The sequence below is a fragment of the Puntigrus tetrazona genome, chromosome 21, assembly GCF_018831695.1.
Source record: "Puntigrus tetrazona isolate hp1 chromosome 21, ASM1883169v1, whole genome shotgun sequence".
NCBI lineage: Eukaryota > Metazoa > Chordata > Actinopteri > Cypriniformes > Cyprinidae > Puntigrus > Puntigrus tetrazona.
In genome coordinates this window covers 18,380,708-18,408,393 of record NC_056719.1, presented here as the reverse complement: position 1 = coordinate 18,408,393, position 27,686 = coordinate 18,380,708, and the positions used below count along the sequence as shown (strand labels likewise).

Sequence of the window (27,686 nt, the reverse complement as noted above, 5' to 3'; positions counted from 1 at the left end):
TGTATTTCTTTTTTTCTTTTATTGTATGACTAATGAAGATAATCAAATTCTACAGGGCCATAACATTTAAGAAAGCAAACCTTTACAAAGACGATTTCCCAGTGTACAGTACAGAATAAATCATACTTCGCCTCTGGACTCGTGCACGTTGCTGTCCGCGTCTACGACCGCTTCTGCACATGTTCATCCCTCCGGTTAGCAGTTACTTCAACTTTTGCCAAGCACAAATGTAGTTTTTTTTTAATTACAGTATGTGTTGGATTACTTCAGTACATTGCAAAATCAAAAATGAAACCACTTTCACAATCTGGTATGCATGTGAAATGCTATAATCTCCCATAAAACGAATAAAGTAAAATCCATAGCACAGGTCATCAAAAATATATTATCAGATGCAACAAAACGATCTAAATATATCTATTATTTGTTGTGTAAATAATACACGAACTGAAAGATTCTTTTCAATCTATCTCGTTATATATATTTTTTTATTGCCACATTACCCTGTCTTTAAAATGAATTCTTCCAGATCTGAACCACCCGTCTTTACATGCTTTCAGAATGACAAACAGTCCCACAGCTAAATAGGGCGAACATTTCATAAATGACTTTTTACAATATATATTGGAAACGACAGTGAGGAGGGGTGAGAGAGAAGCTAATTAATATGGTTCAGAGCTATCCTTGCATAGCACAAAGCTGACTACGGAAATATTAAATATGCCTATCATGTGCAAAATGCATAACAAGAGGTTGGTACAAATAAAATGTTGCATCTTTAGAACGAGTATCCTCATGGAAAACGTGTGTGTGTGTGTGTGTGTGTGTGTGTGTGTGTGTGTGTGTGTGTGTATAGATATATACACAGCATCAATGAACTACCGCATTTACAAAAGTCTGGCTCCAAAGAAATTCACGACTGTTCGTTTGCATACAGTATCACACATATCCCAGAGTAAACTTCCAGTCTTTGCTCAATCTGGCACAAACTCAGCAAACCCTAGATACCGTCAAAAAGGTCTTTGTGAAGATCAAAGAGTGAAATAAAGAGGGGTAACGTGACATTTATCGGCATCGCATAGTCCACAGAATGCGACAGAAAGTTCCTGATCCAGTGGCACACCCCAAAAACATCAAATCGTTTCAAAAGTTTGTGTATGCGTTCGTTGTTTGGAAAAAAACAGAAACAAAAAGTGCATTTTAAACAGAAAGGAACGAATGGGACCAGACAGAAGAGTACTGCCAGCTTTTAAGAGCTTCTTATTTCAGGCATTCAGAAACATACCAAGAAGAGCAACTCAAATTGATCAGAATGGTGTGCCTTTTATCACTTCCGTCACAAAAAAGCCCTTACTAACCTATATTGCTACATCAAAGTAAAGTATGATCATGTCGAAGTTCCTCATTTAAGAGAACTTGCTTTTTTTTTTTTTTTCTTTTAACTCTCAGTCCAAAAATAGAGAGGATACTCTTTATAAGTTTGGTTTCTTTTCAATAGGTGCTTGAGGAGCAACTGACATGCCACGAACATAAAAAATTTGGCATTGTTATAGCACTACAAGACATATTTATATATGTAGAACGGTGTATTCACATACATGGCTAACCGCTAGACATGTCTTCTTTTAGTTTTCATTAACGAGCAGTGACAAACATGTCTGTAATGGAGTATATGTTCACTATGGCATGTGAGACAAAAGGCAGTGTGGCTGATACTTTCTTCAGTGATGTTTTTGAAAGGTCGCCCATATCTAAGAGTTCAAAGAAACGAGGAGAGCACCTCCTAAGAAAGTACCCTCTTAACTTGCAAATATATACAAGGCACTACTCTTGATTCGCTCAGCACAGAAGCGATAACCCCAGTGCCATCGTTTTTATATCCCCGCAATTTCTCTTTGCATCTACCAAAATAAATAGAAAAGCATTTTAGTGATAAATACAAAACTGCGTTCCGGCACCACGTTTACATTCTTCCTAAGCGTCTCCTTGAGGCCCTCCTTAAACACTCTTAATGCGTCTTGACTTCGGTCGGCACGCACAGATTCATCGAAAGGTAAATCCAAACATAAATAAAATGAAGTTCCCGGATTTCCTCCAAACAATGCACTCTCTCTCTCTCTCTCTCTCTCTCTGTCGAGCGCTGAGTTTGTACCTTGTAGTTACATTTAGCAAAGCTCAAAATGAATATTGACATCTCTAAGATTTTATACTATTTACATGAAAACAAAATAAATAGTATGCTTTGTGATATACACGTTAATCTTTTCTCTACGCTTTTTATATCCATGAGTAAATGATTGTTTTTTGTTTTGTTTTTTCCTGCTGAGACATGTTTTATTGCTGTTAATGGAATCCTAGTAGAATATAAGATCAAGAAACAGAAGATCCAGAACACAGGCTAAAAGGGAGAACAAAAACAGGAACACGTGACCGGTTAAATCAAGCTGGGTACAGAAAGCTTCACCCATGCAAACTTATTCCATGTACATCGCTAATGTAATGCAAAAACATGTTTTATGTCAAAAGAATCGTAAAAGAACAGTTCACCCCGTATTTTTTTCAATTTCGCCCTCATGTTGTTTTAAACCTGTCAGGAGATTCATCAGAATCACAATCAGCACATAATATGTCCAAAAAATGCACACGACATCTATATTTCTATGTGGTACACATCAGAAGACTTGGAATAAAGTGTGTGCTTAGCATGAACTGCTGCTGACAGACATGGTTTCTAGAATGGCATTATAAAGTGTCTCCTTCTGCGTTCAACAAGAGCATACAGGATTGGAACAACACGAGGGAGAGTTTTTTTCTGGGTTGACTATTCTCTAAGGAAGGGGGTTTTAAACTATAAACTCTATGTGCATTTTCTCAGGTCTGATATACTGTGTCTGTTTGTATATATAGTATGAGTTTCCTTCCAGTGCAGCGGTTTGTACATAATACAGTCCCTCTCTTTATCATATAGGAAGATACAGTATATGTTACATATGTCGACACAAACTCGAAAGTGGGAGCGTGACTACCATCGTTTCGTTGCACTGTTTTGTTTTGTTTTTTGTTACCTTTTAGAAACATAAGAAAGGAAAGAAAACGGAACAACGACCAAAAAAGAAAAATAATCGAAACAGAAAAACGGAGGAGATAGACTTAGTGTGGCTGGAGGGCGCCCTGTATTTTGGGTTTTTTATTCAAGTAGGTGGCCCAGTACACCAAGTTAAAGGTTCCGAAGAGCAGCGGGAAGGCTATTCTGGCGATCCTGTCGATCTTGCTCACGCTGTTGAAGGTCTTCTTGGCCTCGGGGGGTTTGGGTTTGGGCTCTTCCTTGGGCTCGGTTGGCGGAGGGGGGGCACTTTTAGCAATAGTCGCCAAACCAGGGTCTCTGGCAATGTTCGGAGCGAACGCCGTCGCCGTCGCGGCCGTGTACGTGTTGTTCTTCTTCAGCAATGACTCCTTCTTCTTCTTTTGCTGTAAAGGGGGTCAGCGGGAAACATGCCGTCAGCTCTTACTACAGTAACTACAGCATCACTGAGAGCCTGCTTCATAGATTTATTTCAAGATCCTCCTCTGGGTTTTTGTCATGGCTTTTCAGTTTATTAGTGAAACGAGGTCGGTGGTAAACGTGATGTTACCGCACACACAACGCTCTCGAAAGGACAACATTTAGGTACTAAACGATATGAATGAACTACACGTGCTTACTACATGGTTAGGGTTGCTTGCATGTAATTACGCATAATTAAGTGTGTATAATATATTATAAGAGTAAGTACATGTAACAGACACCTTAAAAAAAGTGTTTTCAGTGTAGAGAAAAAGTGATTAATGATATTTAAATGACAAAAAGCACATTTTAAGAACAGAGTAGAAAATCTCGAGGGATCCCATGGTGAATTAATTTGACAGTTTTTACATTTTTGTCACTATTTGCCAAAAACGGTCCCTTCTTTGGATTTCTATGATTTTTAAGAAGGATTTATAATGTTTCAATATGTCATGCTGTATATAAAACCACGATTTCTTTCACATTGATCACCAGTGAGACAAAACACCATCTTCGGTGTGTGTTATGTTGTAAGAAACAAATGCTGCATGTTCGAGGTCGCTGCTTTTTAAACCTGATGCAGCCAAATAGGTCTATAATGTCTGAACAACGCAATAAATGCGAAACGTTCATGTAATGAACAACTTTCACACCAGAATTGGTTTCTAATAAAAAAAGAGAGAAAATGTCTTGCTATAATGACTTTATACCTTGTGTTGGGTGTAATGCATCGTTAAGTAATCAATAGATCATAGATGGATAGATAGATATTTTTTGGTTCATAAGATACAAATGAATAAAAGACTATATACAGATAATCATTCTTGAATGCTGAAATGATCTTATAGATTATATTTGAATGAAAACCACTACAGTGCGTGATCTTCCTACATTTATATGGCTTCTGTCGCTAGCATATTCATTCATTATTAAAGGGAAATGTCTCATAATATGAAAAACTTTCCGAACAAATCCTTTAATTGATTTATCTCTTTCATTTGAAAGCTGAAATGGCTTTACCTTTTCTGGCACCACACTTTTCCCATCCCAGGCGTAACCTCTCTTGGTGAAATAGTTTACTGTGGCGAACTCAATGAGAGCCGAGAAGACAAAGGCGTAGCAGACAGCGATGAACCAGTCCATGGCCGTGGCGTAGGCCACCTTGGGCAGAGAGTTTCTGGCGCTGATACTCAGGGTGGTCATGGTCAGGACAGTGGTCACTCCTGCAGGAGAAAAGTAAAGCATTAAACCACTAATCTCCATCAATCTCCCAGATTAGAAATACACCATTATTACACCTAACCTTAACTGCTAAACAAAAGGATTCGTTGATGCAACCATGCTACTTTAGCTTTCACGGGATTCGTACAGGAGCCCTTCATCTCTCAAGTGCATCGCTGTATTGCGTGAACCACAAAAAGAAACCTACACGGTTGAAAAACTCATGCATATGAAGCAGTATATGCGACGTTCAAAAGTATCTTTTTTCAAATCTCGCAGCATTTTAAAATTGTTTCGAATTCAAAACATAACATTCCTCGAGCGATTATGCAAAAATTAGGCTTTATTTATTTGTGAAAAGGAACCAAAGTCGCCAGTTTTACTGCCTCTAGTGTTCATTTCTACTGGAACCTGCAGCGATTCATGTGTATACAGTAGGTTTGTTTTTTCAGGCATGCATTTCCAATAAGCCTGTGCTGTTTATATAAAGGTCACGCATCATCTGAATTTTGTCGTCTGCGAGTCTGTGACGTGAATCTCGCGTTCCTAAACCTAACTATTCTTCAAACCTCCAAATCTTCAAACCTTCCCAAAGTTTGACCATTCTCCACTGACCTCTAGCATCAACAGAGTTGGGCAAAAGTAATTAGTTACAGTTAAATAGTTATAATATGATGATAAAACCTTAGTAACTAGAATTTTGCAATTCACTGGACATTTTCTCTTGTTTGGTCCATTCTGTGTAAACCCTAGAAGTGGTGGATTCACGTAAATCACCGTTCTCCTTCATCTTCAGCAGATCATCTTTAAACATGCCTACATGCAGTGAGCGGCCACCGTACGATTAGCTGATTAGATATCTTATATAGAGTTAATATCTCCTGATATTTAAGGTGTGCACTAAAATGAATGTTAGCAGGAAAGAACAATGTTTCTAGTAGCTACTGTATATTGTTGAAAATAATGCAGCTTACATCGCTGAGCACATATTAATATTCATTCAAAGTGTACATGTTGTATTAGAATGCTATATTAATTCAATTCTTTGCACAAGGATGTCTTTCAGATGAGCGCTAGCCTATATTAAAACGCAAATGCTGATTTTAGTGACTCTTACCTCATCATTGAGAATAATGGTAATATATACGCTTCTATTAGAGCAGTGGCCTCCATGATTTCTACCCTCAGTATCTTTCCAGAGAATGCCTTCCATAGAATTCATTAGCATACTCTGTCACCAGTTCAATTCAGAGGTAATTTATACCGACCTACTTCAAAGAACTGCTGAGAGCTTTTTCTGTTTTGTGACCATGTTTCTTCAAAGAGAGCTCCTGTAATAAGGCAAGATCTGCAGCAGACAATGTTCTTGCTTCTCAAGACAGCGTTTCTATAAATTTTAGAACACGTTTTCAATGTGAGCAGCGACGACTGGCAAACATTGGTTAATATGAATTACGTGCCCTGCTGAATGTAATTAAACTGAAATTGTAGTGCATATTTAATTACTGCTATCTCTTCTGTCCGATACGTGCCTGAACCTTCATCCTGAAGTCAGACTGATCCTTTTAGCAAACACCGATTCTCATCGCTTCATTAACAATGTTTATTATCTCTTCTTAAGCTACAAAAGCAATATCGGAGAAAAGTAACACCAAATTACTGTTTGCTTTCGCGTGACAAACATATCAATAAGGTTTCTTTGGTACTTTTCACAATAAAAACTAAAGGGCTAAAGATTTAGGGCAGTTTTTGTCCATGTGAAAGGCTGATAATCACCGTTCTTCCACATCCTGTAAAGATACACACAGTGGTGAAGCTTTAATTAGTTTAGTGAGCATGGTTATTAAAAATGTCCACTCATCCTGTTTAAATACTGAACATTTGTTAAGATGATCCGTATCTTTTCACAACATTTTCCTTGACACACACAGCAGGACAGGGGCCAGATTAAGGAACAATGAATAATGATATTGCAACAAAAATTAAATTAACTCTCCAAGGTGTTCAGTAACGTTGTTAGGGAAAGAAAGCCTGTGGAGATGGAAATGATGGAGAAAAAAAAGAGCAAATTTTCTTTTGGCAAGCATGTAATATAGAAATAATAATTAATTTTTTTTGTTGATGCACAAAAGGAGATATGGGGTAGTGTACAAGAAACATTATACTTATTTGTGTTTTTTTCTGTGAGTTTCACATCCTAGGCATGGTCTAATTTCCATTTCTCTCAGAACAGCCTGGTATACTTGTACTTCTTCTGCGGTGTTGAAGACCACTTCTTAAAAAGGCCTTTTCAGCAGTTTTGTTTTGGTGCAATTTGAGTTATTTAGCCATTCCTCTTTCTTTCTACACTGATAATAATAAGCTTACAGTTCTACGTCTCAACAATGTTATCCTGGTCTTGAGACCTTTCCAGCAGCAATATGAACCTTCTCTCTGGTTTAATTTGCTTCAAACCCCTCAGGTCTCCAGAGTAATGTCTTCAGCACATTGTGTTCAGCCTTGTGCTGCTGCTTCGGTGATATACAGGTAGTTCCTCTTATGGACCCATAATACTGGTCATCATTTTCCTTTAACATCATATTCTTCTGACATTACTGACTTCTTCACACCAACATAAACTACACTATCGGCATTATGCCTTGTTATATATCAAGTTATGGAACTGCAGGGCTGTTTATCAGTGTGTTGTGCCATCATAGAGATTCACACTGTTGTTTTTTAAAGGGATAACTCACCAAAATAAAAAAATGAAAAGGTACTCATTATCTACTCACCCTCATGCTGTCCCAAAACACATAATTATTTTTGCAGAAGGTTCCAAGCTACTGAAAGACAAGACAGCTGTGGTCACCGTTTACTCTTATTAGAAAGAAAAAGAGCTTTTTGGTCATTCTTTTACTTATTTCCTTATTTCCTTCCTCTATCCAAATAGAAAGTGATACATAAGGTTTAGCAAATGTTGATAGAATGGTTCCCTTTGGTTAAGCTATCACATCAATAAAGCATGTAAACTTAAAAAATACAGAAAATAGAGAGAAAAAACTGCCAATCGTTCAGTACCAATTTGTGAGAATAGGACTGGGAAACTTTGGAATAAAAAAAAAATAATAATGTTTTTTTATAATTAGGGTACATTGAGGGTACAAGCTTTCTTGGATGATTATGATAATGTTCATTGTTAATTGTGCATCTCTACTACTATTTATGCTTCCTGTTTTTATTCAGGTATTAAGTGCTTGTGTCTTGACACTTGTCAAGGTCGCTCATACAAGATATTCATGCAGTTCAGTTTCATGAAGACATTGTTTCTTTATCAAAAGGAGACAAAGGACAGATAACATTCATCAAGATGATTCACTATAAAGCTGACATTATGTGAATACCCTGACGACTGTCTGAAACCCAATGAGATTCTCATTCTAGTTAATTAGCTGATGACATTTACCCACTATCAGTGCCTTAAAAGAATGCATTCACAACATCGCTTCTCAGATCGCTCTTCTTCAGAAAAAACATGCTCTTTTCAGAGTTTTATTGTGTTTCAGCAACTCACTTTTAGTGGAGTTTATGTTCCTTTAAAGTGGAACAAAATGCTATTTCTTTTAGAGCATGGAGAAGGCTTAGCTCGTCCCAGTGGTTCTGCTTTCGTTTTCAGTGTGCAGATGAAGCTCTTGCTCCACAAGTGTTCAGGAAGCATGGAACAATTTGTTGCTTTAGGATATGACAATTTGGCTCGTGAAGTCAGTTGCTTCATGGCTGATTCTGTCCTGCCAGCTCTAGCGTGGTTTGTAGAGGATACTGGGATTTGCATGCAACAATTCCAGTTCTTCCATTAGGCCTGGCCTTATCACCTTGCACCTTCACAAAGTTCATGGGCACTGCTCTGGCTCTGATCAGACTCAAGGGCAAACGTGTTTCTAATTACCTTTAGGACTAGCTGATTTTAGCACAGAGGCCGGGTCTAAGAATATGCCCTCAGAAGAGCGTTTTTTAGTCTTGAGAGTGAAGCTGAACTCATGAACGATGCAAGAAGGATTTTCGGATTTCCATTCAAAGTTTCGAACTTATCCAATGAGCCAAACAGAACAAAATTGTCTCTTTTTAGTAAACTGACACTATATATCACTAAGAAAAGTATGAGAAGTCTTTGAATATAATAACTTTCATGTTTAATAAATTACTTGTGGCTCAGAGCGAGCAGACGGTCATTGCTTTTGGCGGTGGGTGCTGCTGTTTGGGAAGGCAGTCACTTAAGACAATTGATGACAGACTTTGCTCAGAGATTTCAGACTAGCCAAATCATTTCAGAGGTTGTGGAATGAGGTTGATTTGCTGGTTAGTCAGGTTTTGTACAGCCACATGACTTTTTTTGATGCACATGGAGGAATTTACTTGGCAAATTAATTTCTGTCTCCCATTATTCGCGTCAACACTTTTTCGCAGTCTGTTTTTTTTTCTTCCCAAAACAAAGGAATTTTATTTAAAATGAGCTGTTTTCATAAACTCTGATGCAATACTTTAAAATGCACATAAAAACAGTGATGTAAACATAGAGTCCAGTCATTTTGCCCTTGTTCAATTTGATTCAGAGCAAAGCAAGACCTTTCTGTAAGTCTCTATGGAGGCTCTCACAGCAGTGGTGATACCGATGGACCTGTATAACATGAGACTGTTTCAGTGCTTGTACTAAAGTTGAAGTGTTGGTCCCTGTTAACATTCTCATTTTCAATGCTCAAACAGAATCTACTCCAGGTTTTGACTTTTGTTAGTAGTCTCAGGAAAATTGCATTCATGCCCTATATGGAGGTTAGCGTGACCCATTCTTCTTTGGAAGCACAACAAGTTTCTGTCACTAAGTAAGATGCATTTCTCAGGTCGGGAAACAGGTTGAGGCCTGGAGATTGGTGGTGCATCATCAAGGTTAAGTGAATCGCTTTGCTTCAAGCATCTTCTGTTGGTGTGGCTCTCTTGCAATCAAAATGGTCTTTGTCATTTCTGATGAAAAACCAGAGCTAATCAGAATCCCCTTTATTAGGAGGCTCTGAGCTTTTAGTGCCAGTTATTGGTGTCAAAGAGCACAATCTGAATACTGTTTACTGCCATGTCTTGTGTTGTGGCCCTAGTTACTTTTAATCTAAGACTATTCATAACATCAGGAATTTGTTGTTTGGGCGTTTCTCCTGGAACAGAAATGTTTTGCTCAAGTGTGTTTTTGGTTGTAAGGAAATGATAACCTTGACTCCAGTATACGGTAGACGCAGTTTGTTTTTCTAGGGCAGCACCAGAGTTTCACAAGTGTGTTTGTTTGTTCACATCACTTTCTGTTACGAATGTTTTTAAACAAGGCTTAGTTTGATGCTGATTTTGCACATCATTTGAAACTGTCCCAGCTATAAAAGATCCTGGTCATGATTCAGAACTGCACATGGTAAGTGAAACTTAAACAGGTAAAGCTGTATCTTACCTTTATAAATCTGATAAAACTAAAGGGTCTTCTGAGATATGAAGGATGGAGTACCTGCTCCTTGTCCTCCCAGGGTCTGTGCAAGGAGGTTCACTGGGGGAAAGCGTACTTGAGAAGGCTCTGGGGCCAGCTGTGTGCCAGTGCATCTATTCTGAGGGAAGCCTCAGACAGGGAGTAAAACAGCTGGCAATGAGAGGATTTCTGGGAGGCAAACAGGTCTACCTGAGCCTCACCAAATCAACTCTAGATGAGCTGGATCGTCCCGGGTGGAGTCTTCATTCTCCAGGGAGGATAAGTGGTTGTGTGAGTGCATTGGCTGCATGATTCAACTCCCCCTGAATGTGAATGGCCCAGAGAAGGAGATGGCGAGCAAATTGCAACAAGAGATGAGAGCGGATCCCGCCCTGGTGATTGATGTAACACCAGCACATGCTTGCGCTGTAAAAGTACTCAAAACCAGTGAAGTGCAAGCAGTACTGATGGCAACTCGAGGCAACTGATGTGCCGCTGTAGTCGAGGTCTCGTCTAGCTCAATGCTGCATGCCTGTTGCATACAGCGGCCTAGCCCATCATGGAGGTCTCTGTGCTGACCACTACATGCCTCAACACCTGAACTCTTGCATCCTTAGGTGTTTCCTGGTGCGGAGCAGGTGTAGGAGCCATGGACAAATACCTGGCTCCCGGCGCTTTGGTATTTGTATTTGATGGCCTCTGTCTGTTTCTGTACTGCCGAGAATTGCTGGAAAAAAGTCTTCGACAGTGGTCAAAGAGGCCGGTGTGGGACATGGGTGCTTCGAAAAAGCACATGAGATGAGTGTCAGTGCCACTCATCTGTGCCAAGTTCAGCCAAAGATGCCGCTCATGGACCACCATTGGACATCAACTGACCAATCCGTGGGGACTGGCCCAGTGGAGCATTCCTGAATGTAATCCTCAGGTCACCCTTGTGGCTAACCAGTCTTTACAACACAACAAGCTGGGCTGGGTAGCAGGCCTCATAATAAATTAAAACCGAGAGCTTAAGCGAGGTCATGGACATGCACTCATAATGTGGGCATGAACCATCTACGAACGCTGACTCAGCATGTTTATGGCCCAGGCACATGAGACAGTGATCGTGTCCTTCATCAGATGTAAGGAAAGTACCACACTCGGTTGGAAAGACATCTGGAGAGACACTCTCAATGACTGTGCTGAAGTAGGAAATTGCTCTTTTAAATGTATGTACAGGGAAGTGACTTGGTATGCAAATTCAGCTCAGAGGTGACTGGGTTCCCAGGCAGAACCCCATGACGTAATTAGAACTAGAAGGTTTAACAGGGTCTCCATCTGAACTGATGAAGACAGGTATGGAGAGAATATGACTCTTAAGAAAGTTTGGTTCTTGACCTTGGTCTAGAGTGTTTCTAGTGTCAGCTATACCCTTAATAATAAAGGTACTTAAAAGGTTTTTTGCAGCGATGCCACAGAAGAACCAATTTTTGGTTCTACAATGAACCATTCAGTCAAAGGTTCATCTCTTTCTTACCCATTTATCATTTGAAGAGCCTTCTTTCTCCACAAATGACCTTTTGTGAAGATTCTTCAGATGTTAAAGGTTCTTTATGATACCATTTAGACAAAAAGGTTGTTCTATGGCATTGTGGAGCACCTTTATTACACTTAATAGAGTACTGACACAGCTCCTTGTTCTCTACTCAGGGAACCAGGGTTACATGCAATGGAGATGCTTTATTTTGAAAGACTGGAGAATTGTTGAGACTTAGCCTCTTTTCCAAGTTTGGCTCAACATAAGAAACAGACATTAATATGAAAATTATGTGCACTCATTTCTTTGCAGCTTGGTCTAGTGATCATCTTAACCAATTTTGACAAAGGGGGAAAAATGAATGCATTAAATTTAAACATAGGGCAATAATGGGCTAATGTAAAATACTGAATGTGATAAATGTGAACAGATTAATCAGGTGAACTAAAAATTTTGTTTCTAAAAAAAAGATTTCTAAACAGTGTGCAATTTCTGAAGGGTTTTCTTATGAAAAAAAGCAAAAAAACTCAAAAGGTATTGTAAACAACAAGGCACTCTTTTTCCCCAAGAAGAAAAAAATTTACATCCTAGGCCCCTTAGTCATATTTTAATCAGATGCATTTGTGAAATATAAGTTTACAGAACTGAGAATATGGATATAGTTTTGCAAGGCTACAGTCAAGCTACCCAGCAAGGACTAAGACATAGGCAGCTCTCAGATGCAACTTTCAACGTTTGCCTGCGATGCAACCGCTGGGGAATCCAAAGTGCCCAGTCAGGGGACCCAATTCAAGGGTAACCCGACAAGCTGACAGAAAAAACAAAACCTCTCCTCTCTGATATGTGTTACATAATACATCACACAGACACTCACAGAATCCTCCTGGCACAGTTTAAAACTTTGAATACTGTTGTGCTCACTGTCAAATTAAGGATTTATGATTTTGCAGTTTGCATGCTTCTTCTAAAAAGCCCTAACAATCAATGCATGCAGCCTTTTAATAAAGTATTGAAGGAAACTTGAGGATTTAACTGAGCTGTAACTGAAAATGGATGACTTCTTAAGACCAAATAAGAAACGCAAAAATGTTGATGTTTGCTAAATTTGAGCGAGATCCCTGAATCCTGTTCTGTTCCAAAACCTGGCGACCTAGATATTGCACAAAGGATTTTCGGGATGTGCCTGAAGCTGAATACCTTAAACGGAAAAGAAATATAACATATTCATATATGAATATGCAGTATATGAAGACACTCCTTGCAATGCTGGATAGCAGATGAGGGAGAGGACAGCACAATATTTTTGAAATATCAACTCAATAGTGAATGTGTAAAGAGAGCAAGTGAAAATGAGCAAAAAGCCTTGTTCTGAAGTGTGTGAATTTGTCATGGCAACTAGAAACATTTCACACTGATTCCTACAAGGGCTGTGCTGAAATGTTGGCTAGAAGCACAGAGATATGCGAGTAAAAGCCTCATTCGATAAGATGCACATATTAGGACATCCTCTGTGTTGATTCCGTTTAAACTGGCGGATCACTCGAGCACCGAACGAGTCTGGAGCAAATGTGTATGAATTAAAAAAGGTTTTGGGGCTTGTCTTTCTGTTGGACATGGGTTCAGGTTATTTTTCCATGTCTATCCCACACACAAAATACCATTTGCACATAATTTAAATTACAAAAATAACACATTTCTGAATTCTTATCAAAGAATTTTGCCATTGCAGACTCTAATACAGACAGTGGCTTGGCTTCAAACCTCTTAACAATTATGCTTGATTCCAGCTTGTCCTGTGGGTCACACCTTAGTTTGGGGACCACCTCTCGCTATTAACTAACTATTCACTACTACTTTTCCCTCCTAATGTGCTTCATACGAACTGTTGATAAGATCATTTGGTGATATGCACATGCAGAATAAGACATTAATATGTGCCAATACGCAAGTAATATGCATGCTAATACGTAACTAGTTAATAGTGAGGATTGGTGCCTAAGCTAAGTGTTATTGTACTTTGCATAATTACATGATAAGATATGTTTCGGCCAACTCTAAGTCAGCATCACAGACATGCTTTGCAAAGAAGGCAAACCCAGAATTCACTCTAATGAGTAAAATGATAATGCATGGCCATTGTTATGTATATTGATATGCTCATATATTTTTAATGCTAACATCAAACTCTGTGGTTGCGTGTACAGTGCTCATGAGGAAGCCTGCATGTGTGGTCCATGTAGTCGCTGCTTAGGTAGATTATTCCAGATCAATTATTTATGAGATTGCATTTAAGTTTGGATGCTGCTTAGGAAAGCAGACACGCAGACAGAAGATACTGGGAAGGGCTGCCGCTGAGTGACGCTAACAGCTCATTGATTGCTTAACTTGAAGATCAATTAGGACACTCACCAAACACAGTCCTGGCGGGGACAGATTCCCTGTTGAGCCAGAAAGACACTTGGGACAGGATCACGGTCATGATGCACGGCAAGTATGTCTGGATGACAAAGTAACCGATCTTCCTTTTGAGGTGGAAATGTGTTGTCATGACAACATACTCTCCTGGAAGTCAAAGAGAAAGAGATTTCTTTAATATACATTAATTAATGCGTATATCAGGGCAGTCAATTAAACATGTTAATTTACCATGGTTCATTATAAAGAAATTAACACAAAATGAATGCAATTAATCATGCTCCCTAACCCGACAGCAGGGGCACACAATGAGTGAGTCTACTTCACACAGACAAACCTGTTTTATGAAGCTACTTTCTGTCCATACAAAGATTACTCAACTTCTACGAGTGAAAGATTAACTATAATAAATCTGAACAGATATCATGTTGTTCTTCCGTTTACTATTTCTTTACTCGGACGTATATAATCATGCTTATACAGTATGCATACATTATTATGGCAGATCATGCATTATTCATTAATCACCGTGCTGCACGTTTTTTTGTTTCATGTTTTACCGTGTGTGAAAGATATCATGCATTTCCCACATGGGAACAAATAACCATATAGAGCTCATATGAGTCGTGTGTGTTTTCATCTGGAAGAGGTGATATTTAGAGCATGTGCAAGACGCTACAAAATCCCTCCTAGTCGATATTAGGAGATGCTCATGATCTAGAATGTATATGAATCTGATGTTCATCAGATTCTTTATATGCAAATATGGTGCTTGATGCTCTTTTTCTCTTTTTGGTACTGTGCTTATTGAAAATCAAAGTAGAATTTGTGTTGTGGTGTAAATTAGCTCCAGAATCACAAGTGAAATCATTAGAGGATAGTACACTACCAAAGTTTGACACAAAGGAAGTTAAAACAATCGGGTCAAAGTATTGTCATTGGAAGCGTTTACGGACTGATAATGACAAGGTATTTATCGTTTGATAACTAAATCCACAAAATAGTATTAACAAAATGGAGGTAGTCCATGAACAGAGTCACTCACTTTGGACTCTTTTGTTACAGTACCTGTATCAGCTGGCTAATAAAAGAGAGGCAGAATAATCATTTCCACATCCACAAGGGAAATTATAAAATCTGGAGCATGCTACTTTGTCTACTTACTAAAACATAATGTCAAGTCATACGAGTCGTTCCCTTGTCATTCATAACATTGAGATTGCATAATTAAAACGTTGGGAATGCATATATAACGGCCTGTAAATTCTTTATTTGCCAAACATCTGCAATGTTCTGCAAATCCGAGCCGGTTCCAGAGGGATTCAGACGAGCGGAACCAGATCAGCTTTGGCATCTGTGCTCTCTGGCTATGAGTTGTCATTATTGTTCTGCGTTCTCATTGGTTTGTTGACATGTCGGTGATTTCACGTGCAATCAGGAAATCAATCCACAAATTGCTCGACTAAGAGCAAAAATTTGACACAAATGTAACTATGTTGTCATCTTTCTTCAAGCAAATAATTTTGAAAGTTCACTTAAAATCCTTTTAAAATAAAGGCATCAATTGACTGTTTATTTATAAGTTACTAATTAAAGTGATTTTTTTCTCTCATATCTGTACCACATGATAAGTGATATCACACCAGCAGTGAGAGCAATATTACACCAACACAATATTCAGTAAAAGTTAATATTGTTTTAAATTTGAAACACAATATTGAGTTTTTGTCCAATTTTGCCAACGGAAATATTACATATAAAGCCATAGCAGATCTGTTGTGCATCTTGTGAACCGATGATTCAACTGCATTACTTCCATGAATTGACTTTTTTTATGTTCCATACCTTATGTTAGGCAGTTTGTTAACACGACAATAGCTCTAAATCATCTTTTGGGGGTGTTTTCACAACCAAATTTATTTTGCAATGAATTAATTAGATGTAATCGACTGACAGCCCTACTGTGTATTGGAGCACGCTACTTACTAAAACATAACCACAGACTTCATTGCTTGATTTGTAAACCCACGCACCAGTGCTGGACTGCACCACACCCGAGTCCACCGTCTGTCCCATCAGGTCATACTGATTGAGCCGAGAGCCGTCGTCCGCCACCACCACGGACTGCGCCGCTCCTCGCGTCCACACATACACCACCTCAGCCCTCGTGTAGGCATCTGACGCAAACAAACAACACACAGAGTCAGTCAAGAAGTCACTGCGGCACAGCCGAGACGCTGAAATATTCAGAGCCTCGTGGCTTGTTTTTTATTCATGTGTCTTCCTCCAGCGCAGACGCATCTGTTCTTTCTCTGCGAGGATTAGTCGGGTCGGGGTAGAGCTGGCTAAATCCCGGCTGCGTGGACGCGGTGTTGTGTCAGAGATGATCTCTACGCTCTGCGGGCCTGAGAGAGAGTCCCCATCTGCTCGCACCGCTTAGCTCGGAGACTCCAGTAACATGTGAACTTTCAACGGAAGCGTGTAAAATGACGCAGTACTTACAGCTGCCGAATTTGAGAGGGCAGGCATGGGCGTCCATTGGGAAGTCCTCCAAATGCATCGGACATTCAGCTCTCACTGTAAGCCTGAGACAGACCGAGAGAAAGCGGGAAACAATATTATAGACTTGACAGTTAATTAACACCCTCCACTGATTGAAATACCTTTGGACAGTGTGATGATGATACATGCAATTGTTACCGAGTGGTGTAAAGCATGGCATTAATATGAAAATCTACTGATGTGCTGCTTCTGCTCGCTCGTCCTGAATTAAAGATGTTACCATATATCCTACCATGTGACCCTGGATTACAAAACCAGTCGTAAGGGGCAGTTCATTGAAACTGGGATTGATAAATCATCTGAATAATAAGCTTTGAATTGATGTGTGGTTTATTAGGATGAGACATATACTATTAGTGCAAAAAGAACTTGTCCAAATGAAGTTCTTAGCAATGCATATTACTAATCAAAAATGACGTTTTTATATATTTACGCTAGAATGCAATGCTTTATTGGCAATTTCTACAAATATACAAATACGATACATTTTGTGGTCCATTTGTGTTTATGTTAGCATTCAATTTGCTATATTATACAAATATTGGCATTACAATGTGCAGTCTATGTCAGTTGCAAATGCTCTGCACACTGAAGCCATCTGAGAGTTTAGACACCGGCTAAGTATGAACCTTCCCTTGTCATTCGAGGTGTAACACTGAGATTGCATAATTAAAATGTTGGGAATGCATATGTAACTGTCTGTGAATTATGTATTTGCCAAACAACTGCAATGTTCTGCAAATCCGAGCCGGTTCCAGAGGGATTCAGACGAGCGGATCCACATCAGCTTTGGCATCTGTGCTCTCTGGCTATGAGTTGTCATTATCGTTCTGCGCTCTCATTGGTTTGTTGACATGTCGGTGATTTCACGTGCAATCAGGAAATCAATCCACAAATTGCTCGACTAAGCACAAAATTGCCATGTTTCCTCAAGCGAAGAATTTAAAAAGTTCAGTATATATTCTTTTTATGGTATCATATTACAATTTATTTAATAGTTACTAATTAAAAAAAGATATATTTATCAAGCAAACTTTAAAAAATAAGAAACGGTTTAGCTATCGCTTACGGAGAAATATCTAACATTACAACTTCAATAAAGCAAAAACACTTGCCAATTGTTATTTTACAACAGAAGGTATTATCATTATTAATAATAATAATAGTCCAAATTAAAATGCAAAAATGTACAACAGTAAACATATGTTTTATTTATTTGATTTTGTGCTTTTGATATCCCACAATCCTGTGCATTCTATTCTGTGACGGTCAAGCTAAAAAATAAAGATGGCATATGAAAGTTTGGTGTTCAGTTTGTGTGTAAAAGTTTATTTCTGTTGCACTTTTGATGTTATTTCTAGCAAGAAGTCAGCATTACGATAATTAGATATTTGTTTAGTTGTTCTAAATCTTTTAACCATTACGCTGCCTCAGAAGCCTGTCTGAAATCAGTTTCATAAGGTCCCTTCTTACAAAAACGCTGCCTTCGAAGTCATTGCCTAGGCTTTCATCACAAGCAGATGCCAGAAACAGAAAGTTTGTGTACATCAGTAACCATAGTTACCATACTATTCCTTCTGTTCCATAAGCGCCACCTACTGTCAGAGAGTGAACTTTTATTTCATTTTTTTACTCTGCCCATCTGCTGATTTTGTTCGGACCACATTTTAAACACAGCAATCATGCAAACGTAACTGGTCAGTGGAACTTAAGCTAATGTGCTTACTAAATATCCACACAATTTAGGTAATGAGCTATTCAGAATTATTTACATATTGTGAAGCGCCCACGATAACACCAATGTTTCACTGACACAGAGCCTTCAAAGCACTCATGAATTCAGAATTCAACCAATAACAACATCTTTTTCCTCTTCTTTGCACGGATACAAGCTCACTTCATCAAAGCTATTATTACCATGTTTTACAGTCTGAACCCATGGCATGGGGTCTCCTATTTACACAGGAATTATTACTGCTCACATACTGACAGCATAATAAATCAGTAAATGTCATCCCCTGCGGTACATTCTTCCCATTTTTTCTTTTGTTGACACAAATTTCCATCATAATCTATTAATTAAGCAGACAAAAGGACGCTTTATAACATATGTTGTCCTGGTCTGCCCTGAGAGGCAGAGGTCCGTGTTATTTTATGACACAGCCAAACGTAGACCAGCAATGCACAATATGCATTTTTAGACTAATATCAAGATCCAGACCACTTCAGATCAAACACCATCATTAAACAGAAATGGCACACACCATCTGCTCTTGCTTATCAGAGGAAAGTAAGCAGCAGCTTCACCTCATGGTGTAAAGCAGAGTTCCTTCCTCTGTGATCCGCAGCAGTTTATTCGGCATGGTCATGTTATGGGCGACTGACTTCTTTCCGTTGTGGAAAAACGTGTCGGGGGTCCAGATTTTGCTGGCCATGAGATTGTTGAGACGGAGCACTGCCATGGGACCCTTGAACTTCAGCCTCTCGTCCTTCCAGCTCTGCCTGAAGAACACATCGATGGTGTACTCCTGCAAGACAACGCATCGTTTTCTCACTCCATGCAAATTCAGTCTGAATTGAAGCGTAGTTACAGTATATTAGAAAAACCCAATTAGGCCATAGTGATCAGGTGCTGCCAAGCTCCAAATATAACTATGGACTTTGATCCATTCAAGCTCAAATGTTTTGAGGATTCTGGTTGAGGCTTGTAGTTACCGAGTAGCTCTCGTTGATTTCAGTAAAACTGCAGTCGTCAAGAGCCATGAGCTTTCTGAAGCATTGGTGGCCGTAATTAGCGGCATGAATCATTCTAACAACCACTGATCGTCATAGCTCCGAGCTTTTTTTCATTTTCGCACGATCATCCGTTATGACACAGATACAGCCGGATGTTCTAGGTAGAGTCGCATAACCGAGTGAATCAGATGTAAAGCAAAGAAGAGATTTAACGTAACCGGCTTTATGAAATGATACGCCTTGATTTACAGACATGCTGCTTCATAACTCATGTTTGGCAGGAGAAATGTGATTCGATCCGGTCGGGATGTGATACTTCCCTAATCAAGTACAAAAAGATCACGAAAGATATACTTAATAATATCTGAATGCCATTTGATGACAACACTATATATCACACTATATGGCATAAAAATAATGCTAAAGCTTTACTTTTACGTTGTCAAGATAATGTTTATAGAGTTCAACTCATGACATCAACTATGAACATGTTCCATTAATGCTTGAACAAACAAGCGTCATATTTTGTTGTCCGCCTGACATGTGCCTTCTGCTTAAATTTAAATCATGATTATCAATTGGCATTTTATGCATTATTTTAGTTTTTCAAACATGTGATTGAAGTGTCCCAGTAATTAAAATGTGTGTTATAATCAATTACTTCCACTATTATCGAATATTAGATCCGGCTTTCATTTTTCTGATTAAATAATCCCACTTCGGGCTTTTCACACTGAAGTATGTAAATGGTGGCTGCACAGAAAACGTGTGACATTTATAGAAAGGAAAAAGAAAGTTTTACCATGTCGTGGTCCGAGACCGGCCCAATACTCGTCACGAAAATGTCAGTCTTGACTTCGGTTACACGCTCTGGTGAAGCAAGAAATGAGGAGTTTGAGTGTCAATCAGTGTTGGTCATTAGCTTCAACAACACTTTAATCCAGAGCTTCAGCCTGGCTCTGATCTAATCCAGCTTCAGCAAACTCTCACAACCTGCTTCCTATGATTCATTCACATTTGAGCTCTTTTCTTTTCTTTTCTTTTCTTTTCTGAAGGCATTCAAATTCAAATCACATCAAGCCAACCTCACTATATCCTATAAGTCCTTTGGTGTTGTTTATGTGGAAATGCACCTCAGTTTCGATGTGCGGCATGGAACAATGACTGATGTTGACAGAAGTTGTTAGTCAACATCACTCGCTATTTATGACACGTTGTCACTCTGTGGGCGCTGAGGTAACGCGAGTAAGGTCAAACAGACGTGCTGAAAATTAAAAATTATATGCAGCATGTGTGAGGAGTTCCTTGCCAACTCAATGAATCATTCAGTTCTGTTCAAAGCTAATTTATGTCAGGTGTTAAATGATCTGCGTTTATGTAGAAAACAGTGTTGAGTAGATGTGCTTTTGCCTGGCGGGCTTGTTCAGAACGAACCTGCTCTTCACCATCACCTTCATCGCACTTTTGCATTTAATGTCTTTCAGTGACCATACTTTCGATGTCTGATCTTTTCCTTTCCTCACAGTTATATATAGTTTCTTTCTGCATCACATGATTGTTTCGATACACTTTTTTCCCATTTAGTACCTTTGCATTCAGTTGCAATTAATGCCAGACACTGTATGTTATAAGTCAACCTGTTTGTTAATTAAAGATGTTACACAACTACATGTAACTAGCATAAAATCCATATTGTAATAGTATGTTTCTCTCTCTCTCTCTCTCTCTCTCTATCCATCCACTTACCAAATAGCATACACTAAAACCACCATATATTTAAAATAACTGATTAACTATAACTCTGTTAGATTAAATGATACCAAAATGTATTAAACTGAAGTTGTAAAGTTATATAGTGCCATGACAGTAACAGTAGCAGTATGAAAGACAGTTACTGTGACTGAAACACTTAATATGTGTAGTGAAAAGGATACTTTTTTTAACATAAGTGAAAATGTTTTGAAATGCTTGAAAAACGTTTTTGCACGATTAGTATTAGGAGTTTTAAAATCCACCATTTATTTGTGAAAAGGTGTTAGAAAATGATAATAAGGAAATATTTGCCACCTTCAAAGTCTCTTATTACCAATAATGAGCAAAAAAATGCGTTTGGCAAGGAAATAAAATGGAGCTAGTCTAATTTTTTGGTGCTGCCCTTCATGAATGTACATAATACAAATATCTTTGTATACTACTTGGTATACTTAAAGTCTGCTAAACTCAAACAACAAATTTTCAGGTAGAGCTGAAGTTAACTAAATATATACCGAGGTATATTTGACTGTGATCTCACATATAATCTTCATCGGCAGTGACATTAAAATGCATTTTAGGCTTAATATTAAAAAATGTGTATCATGCAATAAATAAAGGTTAATCATCAGTTTTATATCAGTAGACTTGAACTACACATGTGTATTTATATAAAGGTGTGTGTTTCTGTCTTTCCTTTTTTTACACAGAATTTCATGTTCCATCCTACAACCAAAATGAGAACGTTAGCAATAAAACGACGCGAAACCACTAAAAAAGTGATTAATAAACCTATTGGAACGTTATTGCTCGCTGATTTATTTTCCCGACGTGTAAAAGTGCTGGTGCATCTATTCGAAGGTGTAAGTTTAGAAACGTCCCACAAGGCTGAAAACTGGGACACACATGTACGAGGCGAGAAATCATCAGAGGAACGCACCTCCGAGCCCGGGCCTGAGACGGTTGTCGTAGCCGTCGAGGAGGCTGTCCAGAATCCTGGTGAAGACCGTGGTGTTGTCTTTCTGCTCATCTGCCGTCTGACTGGAGCTGACAACGCAAAACAGCAGACGTTTGATTCAAAACCCATGATCAACGGCAAAGGGTGATGTGTAAAATCAATGCAACACCCTCCTCGGGTAACTCTGAAACATCCAGCCTGCTTAAAGAGAATCTGCAATGCAATAGCCTGAAGATAAACAACAAATCTCCTTCCGTCGTGGGAGCAAAGGGGGATATGCACAGGAACAATGCATTATTAATTAGCTAAAATACTCTTTTAGATGCAAATAAGCACCATCACAAAGCCAAAGCCTAAAAGACAAACCCATGGCTGCAAACAGAATGAACTCTGTCGCTCATAAATATTTCAGACAATGCTTATGAGCAAAACGCAGTTTAATCATATAGTGCAAAATGCTACTTCATGAATAAGAGCCTGTGAGGATGGTGGCCAATTTGTGCTCCTCTAAAAACAATCACCGGCTGGCCGTTCATGCATAATTGCTTGCTTTTTTGGTAATCATTGGCATTTTTTTTCTCTCTGGCAGGTACCGGTCCACGAGTGCGACCGCAGACTCAATAAACACTGTTTGGCGTTTCAAAAATAAGCTTGGCATGGAAACAGATTTCAAGGAGAGGATGAGGTCATCACGATTAGTTAGCACGGACGCGTCTTCAAACCGAGAAAAGAGAGAGGGGAGACGCGACAGACCCCAAAAAAGACACATGCGGGTTGCGTCCGGCGGTTTATTATTGCCAGTAATTCCACTATAAATCTTCCCCTAAACCAACACGGACAACTATCGATTCAAAGCAGTTAAATAAAATTTAAGCGCAATTGTCAGATGATATATGCTGTGCGTCGCTGAGAAGAACAGCGCAAGCTTTTTCTGCTCATTTCATGCACTCGTTTCAATCAGTCTTAATGTCTCCTTCATGGAGTCCGAAAGTCTGAGAGCGCTTTTTGGCGATTTTCCTCAAAATGCTCCACTATTTCTAGGTCACCAGACCGTTTCAGCTCCTTTCTCCAAAGCCCAGGTTTCCTTGCTTCGATTAACACAAACACTTTTGCGCTCGCCGAACTTGAGCAGCGCGCTCTCACTTTTCATTCCGGCTCATTTTTAGCCTCGTTCTACAAAAAAAAAAAACGCATTTTCAAGTGGTCTCTCGCACCTTTGGATTGTGGCTGGAAATAAAACGAGAAGGCTTCCACCCTCCCCCATCCGCACAGAGATGCACACAGACCCCACGAGCGACACGGAAAAGGGGTCACGGGAGGAAAACGTAGTCTCATATATTACGCATGCATGCCAGAGCAACGCTCGGCCTGACCCCAAACCACATCTCCACTCTTACCTCTCATGCATGCACCAGCATTCAGAGCTCAGGGCCTTTTTATTCAGCAATAATTAACCGAATTATAGATGTTTGGGGTAAATGAGGACGCGTGCAGACATGAATAACACACTGCAGAACTCATGTGCTGATGAGCAGCATACAGATCCCCATTAAACATTGTACAGCAACCCCATCTACAGGTCATCTGAACAGCAACAGAGTCGAATGCATGCTGTCCACAGCACAGCTTACAAATCACACCCTGTACCCCTATGGCTTTTTTGCAAGTACTGTTATAAAAATTCACGGGAGCGTTCACATCCCTGTGACGGTCACCTGTCTAAAGGAAAGCGCTGAGCGGCGTTTGTAAAGCTTACAATAATTATTTCACGATAACTAATCATTTAGAGGTAAATCTGCTGCATGGTTCTCTTCTAACAGTACACACGAATCCAAGCTGCATGGGTTCATTAAAATAAAATCTGAGACCTCTTATAAGCCACGTTTCCTCATAGAAATATTCAGCTTTGCGTTCGTCCTCTTGGATGCATGTTTTCGTATAAGGAAACTAATTCGGTGACGATTCTTATGGATTGCATACGCGTTTATTATTTTGTTCACGACGCATGCCGGGAAAATTCACCTTTAAATGAACAGCACTCCACGAAGCGGTACAGCAGTAAAAGACCGCAGAACGAGAACCTTAATGAAAGCTTCATTAGCATGACATCCTCTTTGAAGTCTGAGGTTCTGATCTCGGTCTAAGTTAACATTGTAGGTTTAGATCAAAGACCTACATTCAGATCAAAGTCCTTACATATTAAAACCCCAACATTACTGTAACTACAGCATAGAGAGCGTTCTTCATCAAAAGCAGGGAATGTGTTAATCATTTCAAGACGTGAGTGAGACGCGCACCGCCTCAGGTGCGTGAACATACCTTTTCCCAGCCAGAACACTGGTCACCATTAAACAGGCCCAAATCCAAAGCCAAGCTGCTCCTCTTCCACCCCTCATCATTCTCCAAAGGACGAAACCCCACTAAAGAAGAGAAAATACATTCAATCAGAGAAACCTTACTGGAGCGGAGGAACTGCAGACCCGGTACTCATAGGGAGCGTATGCATTAACATCCCTGTAATATAATTCAGATCTGTTTCAGACGGACAGAAGTAGGTCTTCAGAGTCGTCTGTCTGCATGGGATATCTGCAGTTTTATTTTTGTTGTATCTGTGCATTTAGTCATCTAAACACAAACTGAACAAAATGTTCATAAATCCCCTTTTTTAACCTCAGGGATATCATTCAAAGCCCGAGCGTATTTACTGGAGGGCTACCGCGCTTTGATGTGGTCAGATTAATACTACAGCAATTCCATACATGACCAGAATTAAGAGTAAACAAACATCACAGCTTTGCGCGACACGACACGACGGTCTTTACGTATGCCAGACCCTCAATGTTTAACCGCGTTTACCCATTACAGAATATTAATACGTGCTCGTATACATAAAGGAACGTGCATCAGAGTTCCACACACACACACACACACACACACACACACACACACACACACACACATAAAAACACATGCAGGGAGCTCATCTTTCATTCCGCCGGTTGGCACTACGCATTAACGCAAATCATTACACACACGATCATCGCGTTAATCCCGCTTTAACATCACACACACACACACACACACACACACACACACACAATGATTTACAGCTCCATGTTCAATTCCTGATCATCCTCCGAGGCTTCTCTCCGTGACGCTCGCGATCGTTCGGATCGCACGCGATGCATTCGGGCGAATTCCCCCGACTTCCCAGGGATTCTAACGCTTACACAAGCCCTTACCGCTCGCACTTTTGAGTTCTGTGGCGTTTCGAGGTGCCTCTGAATTAGCGGGCTGCTGGGCGTGCGCCTCGGGCTCGCTCTAAACATGCATGTGTAGTAATTCGATTGGAGTAATTAAGCAAACAGCGCGCGCGTCGCCAAGTTCGCGGCAATCATGCGTACCACAAACATCATGCAGAGATAAAAGTACCTCATAATCCATTTCAGATTTCCAGGAACACGGCACTAGCTTTACGCAGTTGCGATCCCTCACCCCCCCGGTCCTACACTATCCGAGACGCAAGCGTCGAGTCCAAGTCGTGCACTTACGTTAAATCGATCGCACCTTATCGTCAAACTTTTGCACACGTCTTTTCTGTCTGGATGCGAGGAGATGATGCTCTGAGATGCGCGCTGTGCTGAATTTGAGCTCGAGGCTGCTGCTGCTGCTGCTGATGATGATGCTGCTGCCGCCGAGCGCGCGCAGCTCTCGCGCGCTCTTCATCGAAACTCTTCCCAGTTTACAGCAAATTAGTCACCTACCAAGCCCAAATCCGCACGAATAAGGCTCGACTACGGCGGCACGCGGGCGCTATGTCGCCGAAACGCGATCGCTCGAGCGCATGGCGATCGTGTTCGCTACAGAACGGAAGGTGGTACCAGTCTCACATCGAAAGACCAATCCGTCCCATTTTTATATGCAGCACAATTTCACTCGCGCTGCTGTCGACTTAATCTCTTTCAGTGGTCGGGAAATCAAATCCGCTTACATTTTTTTTTCACCCGGATCTCGTCTTTTTTCGTGCGTCGCGGTGGAACACAATAAATACGCGGCGCGTCGTCTCCATCACAATTAACATGCTATTAATTATTACAGCAACGCTGTTGAGCGATGCCACGTTAAAGGCATGCCAGGCACGCATGCAACAACATGCATGCCAATCCGCAGTGCATGCACACGCACGCAACCCAAATAAAGTAGAACGCATGCATCTCTCACCGAAAAATCCCGATGGCTCGAATCTTTCCCAAAATCACCTTGAAGCAGTCTCTACAAACCCTCGTCTCACCGACTCGCCCGCCGCCTGGAATATCGCGCAGATACTGCTTTTTGCGAAATCAGACGCGTAAGGAAGATCCGCAGTCCTTACAGCGCATCTGCAGAGGAGCTTTTCTGATCATTTGCGTAGCGAGGACACAAACTAAAAGCCGGAAGGTGTTTTAAACGTGACATTAACGAGGAGAATAGCGCAGCTTATTAGAGGCCACGTCGAGAGCATCGATCTTCGCCTGCTGGCTGTTAGAGAGCGATGCCGGGGCGATCTGAAACATTAGGACAGCTTTCACACAAACTCCACGGCGTCTTGACGTTTATGTGTCCGTGTGCATGCTTAACAAGAGATGACGACGAGGAGCCTGGCGGTTCCGCTTTAACCTGATGCAACGCGAGCAACAGCTGCACGAACACAAATACTTTTAGTTGTTAAGTTTTAAAGAGCACGTTCGCACGCAACGTCTCGGGTCTCTTAAATTCACCGTGTTCCCATCCTGGAACTACCTGAGCAAAGAAAGTCGGATCTCGCGTATCGCTGCACGTTTCGCACGTGACTGTGCAGACGGCGTCATGTGCATCAGGAAAGTTTTTTTTTTTTTTTTTTTTTTTTTATTTGCACAGCGTACCCTTCATCTAATCAGCAACTCATAAATGATTCACATTTATAGGGTGACATTAATTCTAATGCATGGTTCGTAGGCTATAACTTTTCCCGTTTCGCTTCGGCACCACGGAGGGCCACGAGACTGCAGACAGCTTTTAAAAAGGTTTCTTACAGCAAACACGTGCGCAGGAGGGCTGTAGCGGCGGAGACACAGATCGAGCGCTATGTTAGACGTGCTGTTTACTGGATGCGAACATAAATAGAATTACCATCAAAGTTGCACGCTTTCATACAAGGTTAAACCTGGAAAATGCAGACGTGCATAACATAAGCTGAATGCGTGGACAGAGCTTAGTGAAGTCTGCATTGAAGGCACTGACAAGTTTCTGACAGTTATCTCACTTCTCGGTTTCTTTAAGAAAAAAACAAAGCGTGATGAGTTTTTCAATGATGAACCTTATTGTAATGTTCATAAAATGTAGTCCCGTTCTGACTTTTTGCAACTATCTGTACTCGATATCGCTCCAAAAAAAAATCAAACAAACGTTTGTTTAGATGTGTCTAAAACTTACTCTGCATGTTCACCATTCTTGAGCTTTGACTGAGCTTTCGCCTGGCCTTAACAGA

The 27,686-nt window shown here is 40.1% G+C and overlaps 1 protein-coding gene across 7 annotated transcripts; it reads right to left on the bottom strand.

The window, feature by feature from the left end:
* On the bottom strand, positions 1 to 26,981 carry gabra1 (gamma-aminobutyric acid type A receptor subunit alpha1). Of its 7 annotated transcripts, none has more exons than XM_043221093.1 (10): positions 26,402 to 26,981; positions 24,500 to 24,600; positions 22,163 to 22,269; positions 20,273 to 20,340; positions 19,042 to 19,262; positions 16,675 to 16,757; positions 16,206 to 16,349; positions 14,167 to 14,319; positions 4,565 to 4,767; positions 1 to 3,468 (listed from the first exon to the last, which is right to left on the bottom strand). In XM_043221093.1, the coding sequence occupies exons 2-10, from the start codon at positions 24,577 to 24,579 to the stop codon at positions 3,151 to 3,153; spliced, it is 1,377 nt and encodes a 458-aa protein (XP_043077028.1). In that variant the 5' UTR covers positions 24,580 to 24,600; positions 26,402 to 26,981; the 3' UTR covers positions 1 to 3,150. The 7 variants fall into 7 exon arrangements, with proteins under 7 accessions (XP_043077028.1, XP_043077030.1, XP_043077025.1 ...); XM_043221095.1 differs by lacking the exon at positions 26,402 to 26,981 and adding an exon at positions 26,172 to 26,344; XM_043221090.1 differs by lacking the exon at positions 26,402 to 26,981 and adding an exon at positions 25,748 to 26,106.
* Between the last annotated feature and the right edge of the window lie 705 nt (positions 26,982 to 27,686).

What these genes read in the sequence shown, in the direction of transcription:
- gabra1 (XM_043221090.1), bottom strand. Translation starts at nt 25,906, where the DNA reads ATGAAGAGCGCGCGAGAGCTGCGCGCGCTCGGCGGCAGCAGCATCATC. An exon ending in TGCAAAAGTTTGACGATAAG is followed by an intron (nt 24,601 to 25,747) that starts GTGCGATCGATT and finishes TCTCTTCTTTAG; the next exon opens with TGGGGTTTCGTCCTTTGGAG. An exon ending in CGGTCTCGGACCACGACATG is followed by an intron (nt 19,263 to 20,272) that starts GTAAAACTTTCT and finishes GTTGTCTTGCAG; the next exon opens with GAGTACACCATCGATGTGTT.